The sequence below is a fragment of the Ammospiza caudacuta genome, chromosome 1, assembly GCF_027887145.1.
Source record: "Ammospiza caudacuta isolate bAmmCau1 chromosome 1, bAmmCau1.pri, whole genome shotgun sequence".
NCBI lineage: Eukaryota > Metazoa > Chordata > Aves > Passeriformes > Passerellidae > Ammospiza > Ammospiza caudacuta.
In genome coordinates this window covers 72,033,482-72,048,151 of record NC_080593.1, presented here as the reverse complement: position 1 = coordinate 72,048,151, position 14,670 = coordinate 72,033,482, and the positions used below count along the sequence as shown (strand labels likewise).

General features: G+C 39.9%; 1 protein-coding gene across 1 annotated transcript; it reads left to right on the top strand.

Moving 5' to 3' along the window:
• Positions 1-4,946: 4,946 nt before the first annotated feature.
• On the top strand, positions 4,947-10,537 carry LOC131559438 (ovalbumin-like). Its single transcript, XM_058807794.1, has 7 exons — positions 4,947-5,114; positions 5,668-5,715; positions 6,990-7,118; positions 7,906-8,023; positions 8,788-8,930; positions 9,213-9,368; positions 10,104-10,537. The coding sequence occupies exons 1-7, from the start codon at positions 4,947-4,949 to the stop codon at positions 10,506-10,508; spliced, it is 1,167 nt and encodes a 388-aa protein (XP_058663777.1). The 3' UTR covers positions 10,509-10,537.
• The last annotated feature ends 4,133 nt before the right edge of the window (positions 10,538-14,670 follow it).

The window sequence follows — 14,670 nt, the reverse complement described above, 5'->3', positions numbered from 1 at the left end:
CATTAACATAAAAAAAATTAAAACCTGTAGTGATGGTTTTTAAATGGGTAGTCTGTGTTTATTATTTATTATTATTACTACTATTTATCATTATAAACCCACTGCAAATGCAATAGTAAATGTTGTAGTCTGCAGTATTAAGTAAACAGAGGAATAGTCTAATATAGTAAGTAAAAATAATGGTAATCCTTTCCAAAAATGAAAATAATGTAAATGACACTGAAGTCTACCTCCCACTTTTAAATATTCCCCATGCTGAGTTTAGGCACTGGACAATTCAACATTAGGGTACATAAACTCTGAACCTTCTCCCTCTTTTACATGACCACTATTAGTCGCCTGACTTGTGGGTGAGCAGTTCTCTGGGAAGCAAACCAAGAGGAAAATTTCTGGTAAAGCTAATTTTCTTCCTTATGATCTAGTTCCCTAAACCACCTCCTGGATGTTGTGGAGTTGGTGGTGGGAAGGAATAGCACAGGGTCACAAGAAGGGAGCAGCCTGCCCGGTCTGGCAGAAGGTAATGTCCAAAATCCACAGATACATGAAGAATATTTGCTTTTATGGGAAAAATATTCCAGCCTTTGATGACTCACTTCTCCTTCCCCCGTTACTCACTGATGGGAAGAAGGTAAACACTGGGAGCAGACTGGTACCATTGTAGAACTGATGATTCAAAGGGCTCTTCCAAATGCTGAGATATGCAGGAAAAATTACAGTAAATTACAGTACTCAACACAAATTGAACTGCTGAATAAAGCAGACCCATTATAGTGTGGAGATACCTCATATGGATGCAATTGCAGTGTGAAATGCAGCCTGAAATAGTAAAATTACCTGTAGAGATACAGTTTTCATACCAATTACCTGGTAAGAGAACACAAAACACAGGCTGTTAGCTCTTTCATAAATAAAGTATTCAAAAAACAGCTATACATGTTTTTCAACAACTGCCATTGGAATTCTGTGTACATCTGGTTTGTCTCAAATTAAAATTACTTAGGTTAAAAGAAAAAAAGGGAAATGAACAGTATTAAATTGTATTAGCTTGCACAATCAGGCCTATATATTTTGAGATAAAATGCAAAAGAAAAAGTATTAAAGTGATAAAGGCAAGTGCTTTAACATATTATCCCAAAGAGCACAAGTCTTACAACAGGAATTTTGTGTGTGAGCAAAGGAGAAGGTGTGGCTGAAACAAGGATGTCACTTAGTTTACTATAGCAGAAGTAACTTCATATTGTAATTATAAAAAACCCCCAAAAACTTGCTTCAGGGATATCTAGATAATTCAGAGCCTGCAACAAAATACAGTATAAATTATAATTTCAAAATCCCTTCTCTTCTCCTTATGCAATTTTTTTTCCTTATTGCCATTTTAATCTACAAGACATGGAAAAAAAATGTGGTGAAAAACACCAGAATCTGGAAAGTAGTCTCCTGCTGCTAGTGTAGGGGCAGCAGCTCCTACTGTGGAGGGCAGTGCTCCCACAAAATCATGGATGTTTACTTAAAATAGAAGGTAAACCCTCCACTCTGGCAGCAAATGCTTCTCCTGTGGGAAACTGTAGTTTGTAAAAGTTCGATGCCAAGCAATAGAGCTCACAGAGCAGAGAAAAGCAGGAAACTCCAAATGGTGCCTGGAGCAGACATAGCCCTGAAGGGCATTCCACTGCCTCCTCCCCAGGGAGGACATGCTTCATGCCAAGTGTTGAACCACACCCGCACACATGACAGCCTGCAAAAGTGTAGACTGGCAAAAAGCAAAGCAAAAGATGTCAAATAGTATTTCCATGAGGATCCATGGAAACATAACACACATTTGTCCCACAATAGAAAGATCTGTGGCTTCCCACAGTCTGATTACTGAGTAACTCCTCACATATTCACATTTCCACTGAACTTTATTCTCTCTGATGGTTGCAGTTCTCCTCAGTTTTCTCTGAAACTGTCCTTTCCTTTAAACAGTTTCTTAGTACCTATGTATAGCATAATTTTTTATTGTATCTTCAAAAGCTTTGCAATAGATGGGTAAGAAGGGCAAAGGAAGATTTTTTGGATTGTCACTGAAAAAGCCAAAGAGGGCAGCTTTGAGTCACATTCCACCTTCTCCCTCACCTTCCCGACTCCTCCCCTGCCACCATGAAGAAGACTAATGTTTATTTTCCTCAAAATATAACTGGTAGTAGGTTTTGTAGTAGGAAGTCCTGGTTCCTTATGGTCTCAGTCAGAAAGGCACTCAGGCACAGTGCACCAGTATGTGTCATACAGACAGACAGGCCATTTGAAAGCACAAGCAAGCATTACTCTCAAACACTGCTCAGGAGTTCCTGAGCAACCAGAAGAAATTGCATGTGAAAATAAGAACATAGAAATGTTGGAAAGAGCTGCTTTCCCAGCTCCTTTGTCTCCTTGTTTATGCCAGCACCAGAGGAAAGCTCCTTCTTCTATTCAGATTTTCCCATCCTCGTTGCTGCTATAATATCCTTATTCTGAATGGGGAAAATGAAAACCACTCAAATTATCAGGCTCTGCACATACATCCCTGCATTTCAGCAAGGCAAAGAACACTGTTAAGGGGAGAGCAGCTCCCTTTCCTTTTTACAGAGGGTGCACTTACTGTTGTATGCCCTGTGACTTAAAACATACAAATTTGGATTCCTATTATCCAACCCTATGGCCCTTGCAGATGCCAAATTTGTTTCTTTACTGCTCATCAAGTCTATTATTTAATAAAGAGTAATAGCTCGTTACAATTGAATTATATTTTATATTGTGCATTATGGTTGTCTAACAGACCATGAATGTTCCTGCTGACAGATTCTGTAGTTTATTCACCTGCCATAGTTACAAGGTATGGAAGATCTATGGGAATGGCCTGTGCAAGCACCATGGGCCTTGCTGCCATGACCTGCACAGAATGAAAATTAAAAGCTGACTCTTAGTCATTCTTTAAATATGACTGGCTGGTTTAAATAAATTTCTGAATACCTGAATACTCTGGGGTCAGGCTTACAACCCAGGAAATATGTAATTTCTGACCATTCTTCAAATCTTTTCCTCTTCCATGCCCATCTTCAGGCTCTTAAGTCATCTCATCCTTGTTGCTCTAAATGTTTTCATCAAAATGAAGTTTTAGCAAAATGTGTTTTCTTCTCAAACCCTTTCTCCTCTCTTCCTGCACGCCTATGCTGTAGACCCTCATAGTGTGGCCTCAGGTAAAATACTGTAGGCTCACCTAGGCAGAGAAATGGATGTGGCTGTGCTTTTGACAAGTACAAGTCATACACCACACCAATTTTTGCACTCCAGGAATATATTTCTGCATTTTCTCAGACAAAAAACCTTTCAGTCTTGAAAACTAAATAAAAAGTTTTGAGTTTGTTCTAACATGGAAAAAAACCCAACCCATTTCAAACCCTTCTCAATAGAATGACCATCCTGCAGCTGCTTTACTTGGGATTACATTACTTTGGCAAGGTCAGATGGCCACTGTTCTGGAGGAACTTCCCTCTGTACCACTGCACAGATGTTGTAGTGAGCTATTGCATGTCTACCAGACCTTCAGCAGTTAGCCCAGCATCCACCTTTCCCTTCATGACTGGTGGGAGTGCTGTTTTAGAGTGCTTTTGACACTGAGAGTGCCTCACCCCTGAGGAGAAGAGAAGGTTACACCAAAAGCTTAAATAATTCAGTTTTAAACCAGCTTTTAGGTAATAAATAAAGCTGACTTGCTGCAGATAGAATACCAGCTTAACCTAGGCCTGCTCAATGTTTCAAGGTGCAATGAATCGTGACAAAAGGCAGTGTTTGAAGATGACTCCTTGAAGGCAACAGTGGGAGTGTCTCAAAATCTTGCTCTATATATCACCAAGAGCTCAGGGAGCTGTTTAGCTGCAGCTGGCAAGCTGGATTATTACATGCCTCTTTGAAGTTCGTGGGGTAAGTATTTCTCCAAGAAAATGTAATTTCTAATTTGTATTCCTTAAGATGGAAAAAAATTATAATATGTTTAAGAACCTTAAGGTAAGTGCAAGACAGGTATGTAAAAAGACAGCATATACAGTAATTTCCCTTGCCTTCTCATTATATCTTATACTGTTTGACTGTCAAATACTTTTCTGTGTGTAAAATATGTGGCCTGTGCACCACAGCATTGAATAGAAAAAGTTCTTTTTCATTTAAAACCTATTGTCACATTAAAACTACCCATTTATAATTCTCATAATTGGGAATGAAGGTATTTCTCTTTTCTCAATCTCACTCCCTGACAAAACCCATATATTTTATATATATATTTATATATGTGTAGATACATATATATATGCATGATTGTGCTAAAAAGCGTCAGCAGCAATTAAATGTCTGAAACAGAACCACAGGAAAACCCTAAATTTATTTGCCAGCATCCAAGCAGCTGTCTTACAGCTTGTATTATTGCTATAAACTGCAGAAAAGCAATCTCCAAATTTGTGGCTGGTTGTACTAAGCAACGGTGAGAAGTACACAAAAAGTGTAATGTGTGACTACACTTGATTTAAAGATGGAGAGCAGCCATAGAAGAAATGAAATACTATGTTTGCATTGCCTCAAACACCATTCAGAGCCCTCTGGATGGCCAAAGAGAAACTCATTCAATGTTATAGTTATCATATAGAAGGGTGGATGAAACTTTCTATTTCCTAAAAGGCAAGTACAAGGTACTATCCGGCTAATAGGATTTTGTTGAAAGAAAGCAAACATGTGTTCATATGTGAATGCATCGGGAGTTACAATATTTCTAATGATCACAGAATTTGTAGGCTTCACATCATTTACTGGTTTAGCATCACAAAACCAGCAATGAAGTGGCAGTATCTGGGCTATTGGCAATACTCCTTAAAACAAGCACAACATGTTGTGACCATAAAGTGATATTTCTGTTTGCTTTAGGAAACGCTGATTTCACAATGGGCTCCATCAGTGCAGCAAATGCAGAATTTTGTTTTGATGTATTCAAAGAGGTGAAACTTCACCACCCCAACGACAACATCTTTTATTGTCCCTTGAGCATGATTGCAGCCTTGGCCATGGTCTACCTGGGAGCAAGAAATAACACTGAGTATCAGATGGAGAAGGTAAGGTACATAAATGGGTACAAACTCTCTTTGATCCCATTCAAAGAGGCAGCAGAGTATCCATTTAGACCTTCCAAACCTGCCTAGCAAAAAAATGGCTTTCCAAACTCTGGAGCTTTTCAGTTATTGCATTTCCCCAATGAAGGGCAAGAGCAACTTTTGGTTTTCATTAAGAAAGAGCAGTTTTGGAGGATGGTTAAGGCAGGTCTCTTGCTTCAGCTTATATTATCTCAGAGACCTGATTCCTTCCAGGTGGAAAGGACAACTTGAAACATACAAAAGATGAAACATTTGGAAAACAAGAGTCATAGTTATAAATACAATGCTGTAACGCTGTAGCTGATTTATGGACAATGCTGTTAACTGGAAAATAAGGGATCTAAGATGAGGATCACAATCACAAATTTTCACGGTGGGGCCTGGTTTAAAGCTCACATGAAATTTCTCAGTTCATCTTTGTGCTAATCAGACTTGCTTAGTGAAAACCTACTTAGCACAAATATCAGTGACTGACAGTGGACTTCACTTACCTAATTTCTACTTGCAATTGCAGGTTCTTCACTTTGACAAAATTGCAGGACTTGGAAGTATACAGACCAAGGTACAGAAGCCTAAGGTACATTGATTTCTCTTTCACATCCTTTTCCTGAGAATAGACTGTTCTGATTGTGATTTCAGTAGTTTCAACACCTTGCCAAATCTTTGCTAATTCTCTTAATTTAAGAGATGTAAGTTAAAAAAAATACAACAAACCACCAAAGCCCAAAGAACAACAGCAACAAAACAAACGCCAAGCAAACAACCACCAACAAAAACAAACAAACAAAAACCACCCAAAATGAACAAAAACAACCTCCAAAACACCACTAGAAAAAGAAGACAGGCTGCACATACTGCAAGTGACAGGACAGGATAGGGTGCTTTGGGCACCAGGACACACTTTGGTGTAAATGAACTTCACACCTGCAAGTGCTGCTGGGCTACAGCCCTAGGAAAGGTCTCAGTACCTGAAGCCTGAGTACAGTAGGCAGACTTGCAACTGAGACTCCAAAGCGGGACAGCAGAAAAGAGCCCAGAATCCCCAAAGGATGGAAAGTAACCACACTCTTAAAAGCTACAGGGACTTTTCCAGCCTCCAATTCCCACTGCTACCCCAAGAGAGCCATGAGGGGTCCCAGTACCTTGCTACCTGTATGCTTCTGTCCATGTTAATCCGCTGCCTCTGTAAAGATAACAAAAGCCATGGAGCCTGGTGTGTCCCCATTTACTTGGGATCCGAAACATAAGGTGGGACTTAAAAGGATGAGACCTTTTTTTTTTTTAACCAAAGGCAGTATCCAAAGCTAGGGCATTTAGGGACTCAGTAAGCATTTAGAAAGGAGCTGTTCAACACAAGTATTCTCAAAAAATACAGTCCCACCTACTGTTTATCATTGTGCATTTTTCTTACATGCTTTTAGCCTGTGTCACCATTCCTGGAACTAGAGACAGGTGATTCATTTTTTCACTGTATAACAAAACACTTCCTCACTCCCTTGCCATCTAGCTCTCTTCTTCCATCTGCAGCTTCTGCAAAATATGCCATGAAAATGCAAGGAGTGCCTGGGATTTAGAGGCTTTGTACCTATGAAAAGTCACCAATTTCAATAATTAACCTCTAGAATGAGTGGCATAATAGGCTGTGAATTAATTATATATCATTAGCTGCTTATACTAAAAATCCCTCCCATGGAACTCTTAGACTCTATTACATGTTCATTTGCAAATGTTCAAACACTGTGTGTTTTCCCACGTTATTTGTACCTTATAAATAATCCTCTTTCTCATAAAATAACCTAACAGCTGTACTTCTCTATCTTCTTATCAACAACTTAGTGTGGCAAGTCTGCGAACATCCACCTACTGTTTAAAGAAATTCTCTCTGATATCACTGCACCAGAAGCCAATTATTCACTGCACATTGCCAACAGACTCTATGCTGAAAAGACAAGTCAGATCCTACCGGTAAGTGATCTCTTGCTAAACCCTGTAAAATTCTGTAATCCGGGAGGACTGGCCAGAGTAGGTGACCATCTAATCCAACAGTCCCTACTGGTGTAGATTTACATGGCTTTTCCCTTTGCATGGCTCTGGCAACAATCTAAATAGAAAGCAATTTGAGGCAAAAATACGGCCCTACTAAAAAAAATGAATGGAGTAATAAACAAAATGATTGATAATGTAACTCCTCACTCCCCACTTGCTCCCCCAGAGCATTTTATTTTAACTGGTTATTGGAGTTTTTCTCAGAAAATAATTTGACTTTCGAATATTTCTTCACTTGAAAACTCACCTCAAAACCAAATTTTGAAAGTGTCAAAATTTTTCTTTCATATTTCCAAAGCAAAAGATACAAATATTCTAAATAAAAAGGACTTCTTATTTTTAAAAATAAGGAAAATGCTTTGAAAAAAGAAGTGAACATAAAGATGACAAAACCCTCTATAATGAACCTAAAACCTGGGGGTTTGGATCAGACTTTCTTCCAGAAATTATTAAATATTTTTAATATATATGCTCTTAACTGGTTACATAGTAAAGATGTCAGATCTGAAGTTGTCGTAAAATTGTCATTGTCACAAAATATTTTTTCTGGTCCAGTTTTAGCAAATTCTTTCAGGAAGCAAGCAATGAGAACACCTTAACCATGACATCACTCTAAAAATCTTATTACCCAAATTTAATTTCACTCTTATATTGTTTCTAAAAAAATTACTAGTTCACTGGCTACAGTTAATTGGTGTCTTTACAGATTTACTTAAAATGTGTGAAGAAGCTGTACAGATCTGGTCTAGAAATGGTCAACTTCAAAACAGCATCAAATCAATCCAGACAGCGCATTAATTCCTGGGTGAAAAATCAGACAAATGGTAAGTCTGACAAGACTATGAAATATACTTCTCTCTGACAACTGCATTTTAGCAATTTCTGAAAGGACTAAACATTAGAGGAGAAATTTCCTCTTCCTGTCCCCATTAGTAGATATTTTCTGTAGAAAGGGATTACTCCATTGCACCTGTGTGGCAGTGATAGTGTGTTTTAAACACATCTGGCAAAGGCAGAGATGCCATGATATGCACACTTAATATGCACATTTTATATGCACTCTTTATGTATCTGGAGAGATTAACTCATGCAAGGTTACTCCCAGCTTCTCTAGACTATTAGTATATATTTACAAGGATATGCTGGATAGGTAAGTGGGCTTCCAGGGGAGAAAGTAATGCATACTAAACTGAAGATGGGAAATAAATGATTCAGAAGCTTGTGTGCATTTATTGTGTTGAGGTGGGAGGAAAAACTTAGAGTGAATTGTGAGAAACAAACATACTGAGATCTTTGTTGGTTCTTCCCTCTCCCTTTCCTTCTTTTCTATATAAATATTTATTTTTCCCAGGCACTGGTTAGAAATGTTCCTGGGAATCTATAACACTCTTGAACCTACCCGTCTTCTTGCAGAAATGTCTGGCCAGTTGCCAGTCTTTCAGTGTATTATTAAATCATCCTCATGAAACGTAATTCAATGTGCAGAGTTTTGGAGAAGGAGAAGTCAAGTGAAGGAGCAGTATATTGATTGACTTCTAAAACTATTGCTATGAAACTTACTACTCTGTGCCCTACTTTTTTCTTAAAGGACAGATCCGGGATTTCCTTGAACCAAGCTCTGTTAATCCTCAGACTGTGCTGGTCCTTGTGAATGCCATTTACTTCAAAGGGAAATGGAAGACCCCGTTTCAAGAGGAACACACTGAGGAAGTGCCCTTCAATGTGACAGAGGTGGGGGGCACAGACACACTTTCTGGCCAGATGTGTATTTGTTGTATTAACAGTTCTGTTGTCATTGGCTGGGTGATTTACCTGGGGCCTCACTGTCAGATTTATGACAGCTGTGTCTGACAGAACAAACCAGCAGATGAGACAAAAATGGAGACACAACTCTTTTCCAAAGGCAGCATGGTTGAAGATTCAGTCCTGTCTTTTCAAAGGCCTTGTACATTTGTCTGACCAAAGAAAAAGTTTGCTCCCACATTGCATCATCTCACATATTTGTTTTTGCAGCAAGAGAGCAGACCTGTGCAAATGATGCATCAGAACAGCACCTTCAGAGTGGGAAGAGTGGCTGAAGATAAAATCAAGGTCCTGGAGCTTCCATATGCCAGTGGAGAGCTGAGCCTGTTGGTGCTGCTGCCTGATGACATCTCTGGCCTGGCACAGGTATGGCCCTGGCAGGGTGAGCAGAAGGGCTGTGGCATCAGTGGGGCTTGGCTGCTGTCAGACCTTTTGCTGCCCATTGACATCCCAGCTACCTACCCCATGGCTGGGCTGGGCAGGCAGGGGAGCACAAAATCTGCCCAGGTGCTGAGGCAGAGCCTCTTAGGAGAGTCCTGAGCTCGGTTTTATAAAATTATGGTAAAGCAGTGTAGTGCTGCTGCAGCCCTCCAAAAGAGGATGTATATATAGGCAGTGCTATAAAGTTACCCATTTGTATTCAAGAAAGGAGAAAAATCAATGCAGTCTAAAATATATGAACAATTATTCATATTTCAGTAATATTTTTAAATTATGAAATAGAGTTATTACAGATGTGGAAGAGTTTGCATTTGTTAGGTGCTACCAACCGTAGGTAAAGTTTCACGGTCCTGTTTTTTGCAGTCTTTCACAAGCTGACTAATTTGCAAGGCTGTGAAACTGTTGGGTTGTGCCTCATGAGACACAAGATTACTTGGACAAAGGAGGATGCATTAAGCTGGTAAAAATCTGAATAAAAAGAGAGTGACACAGGCAGTACTGGAGAGGCAATTAATAAAATAGCAGAAGGATGCCAATAGGATGAGCTTCAGGAATCATTCTAGTTGGGGTTTTACTTTTATGATAGCCTTGACAGAAATGAATGGTAGGAAGAAGTTGGATTTGCATCTCACATATTTCATTCCCTGCCTCTCTTTGCAGCTTGAGAACAAAATCAGCTTTGAAAAACTTACCGAGTGGACCAGTTCTGAGGTGATGGAAAAGAAGAGAGTAAAAGTGTACCTCCCACACATGAAGATTGAGGAGAAATATAACCTCACATCTGTCCTGACATCCTTGGGTATGACTGACCTGTTCAGCCCAGCTGCCAACCTCTCTGGCATCTCTGCAGCAGAGAGCCTGAGGGTGTCTGAGGCTGTCCACGAGGCATACCTGGAAGTCAATGAAGAGGGCACTGAGGAGGGCACTGGCTCAGCAGATGACACAGAAGACATTCTATATTCCTCTGAGTTTGAAGAGTTTAGGGCTGACCACCCATTCCTTTTCTTGATCAAACACAATCCAAGCAACCTGATCCTCTTCTTTGGTAGATATTGTTATCCCTAAAAAGAAAAGGGCTGGAAATAATGCTTGCCTACCCCTAAGAAACAGACCCTCTTTACTCTAGTATTGTAGTGTAATCTTATCTCTTCAATATTTTCTGCAAGTGGAAAGGCTACTCTAAGTTGTGCCCTTTCCTGAAGCTTCCATAGCAAAGACACACATGCAGGTGAGGAAACAGCAGTGTGTTTGCTCCTTTCCCTTCTCATTCTGGTTTCAGTGTGGATTGAGCTAAGCAAAGAGTAAGTCATCAGAGAATAGAGCCCCTCAAAGACCAGGAAGTGGCCATATGATTTCACTTGAGGAAAGAATTGCAGACAGGGCTCCAAGTCTTTGGTATTCCATTACATAGAAAGCCATGGGCTATGCTCATCCCATTCCCTGGTTCTATCCTGCTAACAAACCCATGCAGTTCCCAAAACACTGGCTTTGAAATCCCCAGTCTGGAGAAAATGTTTGTGGACAAGATTTTGCAATGCAGGGTATTAATTTGTGCCTATGTAATTTTTTTTTTTTTTTTTTTACTTATCTGTTGGGAAATGGTGCACATATCCACTATGACCAGAACTGTCCTCTCACCATGAGTACCTCATGTAATACTGAATTTCTTCCAGAGGCTTTCCAAAGTTATGGAGAGTTTCCCTTCCACTTCAGAATGTTCAAGGAGATCTAATTTTGTCTAGATGCAGGTATGTCTTGTCACAGAGTATAGCTTCAAAGCCTGAAACATGGATATCTGCATGATCCAGGACTCAACTGCCAAGCAAAAGAGTTATCTGAATTCTTGTTTAAAACATTGGAAGTCACTTCAAATTTGAGAACATTTTGATTTTTGTGAAGAATCCTGAAAGCGATGTTAAAGAATCTGATTTCTCCATGGGAGTTTTGTGAAAAAACACAGCTTTTAAAGTAATTCCTGTCTCTGTTGGTCTTGCTTAGCAAATAAACTTCAATTTGTTCCTGGAGAGTTTTCAGTTGTTCAAAACTCATGAACATTATTATTCCATGGATGTAGCTGGGATTCTTTGTTCCTATGGTAATTCAAGACTACATCTCTTGTTTTCAAGAAATACATGAGAATCCTAATTTTCTCTGTCTTTTTTTTCTGATGTGTCCACTAGCATGTCCAAGTATGGTTCCATTGACACAACATTATGACCTGTTTTCATTCTAATCATATATTACTGATTTTGATGCACATAATTGATTGCTTTCTTTCTTAACACAATAAAAGAAAGTCACAAATCTTGGTCATGAAATTATCTGAATTTTCTTAATTTTCTGGGTGGCTAACCCTTAAAAATATTATTACGTTGGTAACTGTTGTGAGCAAAATGGGATGTAGTACAAAATCCTCCAGTTGTTAGGATTAATAAAGTTATTTAGATATGAAGTTTCCTACCCATTTGTGAAATAAATGAATGCACACATCTATAGTTTGATTCCTGTCTGTAATACTGATTATCAAGAAATAGCCCAGTGAAATATTAACTTGTTCTTATGTATTCTTTGATATAATTCCAATGGGTGTTAAAGATGCACTACTAGTTGGATAAATATTTCAAGGAAAAACTGTTCTGGGAACTCGGCCATTTGAGATGATGAAATCATCTGAAAAATCATATAACTCAAAGAGCAAAAGAAAGAATAAGTAGATGAACAACTCTTAGGCAAAGCATTTTCCCCCTGAGAGTTTTGAGAGGAGGTACTCTGTCGTTAATATCAGCTATTCCAATAATAAGGGACAGGGAAACCCTGAATGTACAGAGAGACAGGGCAAAAGGTTTCTGGAGAGAAGCCCCAAGGAAAGGGACCTGTAGGATCCTGGTCTATGGGATCCCTGGGGCTCCTGGTCAGTGGCAAGCTGAACATGAGCCAGCAGTGCCCTGGCAGCCAGGAGGGCCAGCCCTGTCCTGGGGGCATCAGGCACAGCATGGCCAGGCAGGCAAGGGAGGGGATTGTCCTGCTCTGCTCTGAGCTGGGGCAGCCTCACCTCCAGGGCTGGGGACAGTTCTGGGAACCGCAGTATAAAAAAGACAATAAATTATTGGGGAACATCCAAAGGAGGGCCATGAGGATTGTAAAGGGCCTTGAGGGGAAGAAATAGAAGGAGCAGCTGGGATCTTGGTTTGTTCAGCCTGGAGAAGAAGAGATCGAGGGAGAGATCTCATCGCAGTCTGCAGCTTCCTCAGGTGGGGAAGCAGAGGACCAGGAACTTATCCCCTCTCTGGTGACTCATAACAGGTCCTGAGGGAATATCAGGAATCTGTGTCAGGGTAGGCTTAGCTTAGATACTAGGAAAAGACTTTTCACCCAGAGGGTGTTTGGGCACTGGAACAAGCTCCCCAGGGAAGTGGTCATAGCACCAGCCTGATGAAATTCAAGACGTGTTTGGACAATGATTTTTGGTACATGCTGTGATTCTTGGGGCTGCTGTATGCAGGGCCAGAAGTTGAACTTCATGATCCTGATCCTTCCAACTCAGGACATTCTATGATTCTACTATTCTATTTCCACATTAACATACAGTGTGGCATGATAAAAGCAGATGTGGAGAGGAAAGAAGGTGGTGATACCTGTCTGACATCCATGTTATTTTAATATCATCAGGATGTTTGTGATCTAGACTCAAGTTTTCTCCAGTGGTAAAGACAGCTATTTAACCAAGTAAATTTAATTCTTTTTCTTAAGAAATTAAAGCAGTGGTCTAAACTGTTCCAAGATATGCAAAATTTCAACATCTCAAGGCTTGTCATAAGCAGTTTAATCACTTTCTGCATCTCTTGTAGCCAGAAGCACTTGATCCAGTCTGTTAAATTTAAAAGCCTGTACACTTAAACAATAGGAAGACTTCAAGTGGGTTACGTTTGAAAACTTTCCTTCCTATGGTAATTAAACTGGAAAGTGCACAAAGTACAAAGATATGCCTCAGTGACCAATGTTGTTTCCTGAACAGCAATAATGGTCAAGATGAAGGAATGGGAGAAAAGCAAAGAGGCCATGACTCAGACACAAATACAAAGCTTCTCCTTTCCAAAAAGAAAAGACAAGAGGCGGTAAAAAGTGCAAATTCAGAAATACTGTACTAAACCTGTAACTTGCTTTAATATTTGCTTTTAACAATATTAAAATGCTTCCAAAACTTCTAATGAAAAAAGGCAAAAATAAATAAACCTTGAAAACATCATTGTTGTGACTGGCATTTTTGTCACAGCCTTCCAAATAGGTTTTCTGAAGAACTGAGACTCTTTTTCTCATACAGACTGCTGTTCAGTACCAGAAATAAGGCTTAGCAGGTAACAAGACAAAATCTGAAACTTTCTGCATCTAGTGGTATAAATTGCACTCCTCCAGAAAGCACGAAGAGACATCCAAGGATCTGCCACTGTGAGGAAACATTTCTCTCCATGCAGCATGGAAACAATACCTGTTTGTGAGATGTGCGATACGCTCCCATTTCAAGTGCCTCATCCACACTGCTGCACTTTCTTTGCACATTAATGTGCAATGATCCTGCTCTCTCCATCTCCCTTGAGATCTTCCTCTAGATATAATATGGAAGCAGAGAACAGCTGAGACTGGAAGTGAGCTCTGCTGATTCTTTATTCCAAGCTCCACCTTTCCATCAGGGTCAGCTACAGCAGGTTACTTGGGATCATGTCCTTCTGGGTTTTGAATATTTCCAAGGATGGAGACTCCACAGCCTCTTTGGGCAACCTGGATTTACCTCCCTATCCAAATGAAAATGTATTTTCTTATGTTTAAATGTAATTTCTGCTATTTCAGGTCGTGTCTTTTCTCTCTTGTCTGTTCACAGGAGAAAGTCTAGCTGCACCTTCTTTTTACCCTCCCATCAAGAAGGTTATGCACATGGATAAAACCCCCTGCACTTTCTCCTCTCCAGGGAAACAACTCCCATGTCTCCGAGCCTCTCCTCTCATGACAGATACTTTAAGCACTTAATCATCTTCTCTGGTCCTGTTCCCCAGGACATACCCATCTCTTTTGGAATGGAAAGCCCAGAGCCAGACAGTGCATTCCATCTGTGGTCCCACCAGTGCTGAGTAGAGGGGCAGGAAAGCCTCCCTTTACCTGCTGGCAGTGCTTTTTCTAAGGCATTCCCTTGTGCTGTTGACTTTACTTGCCACAAAGACATATTGCTGTCCCA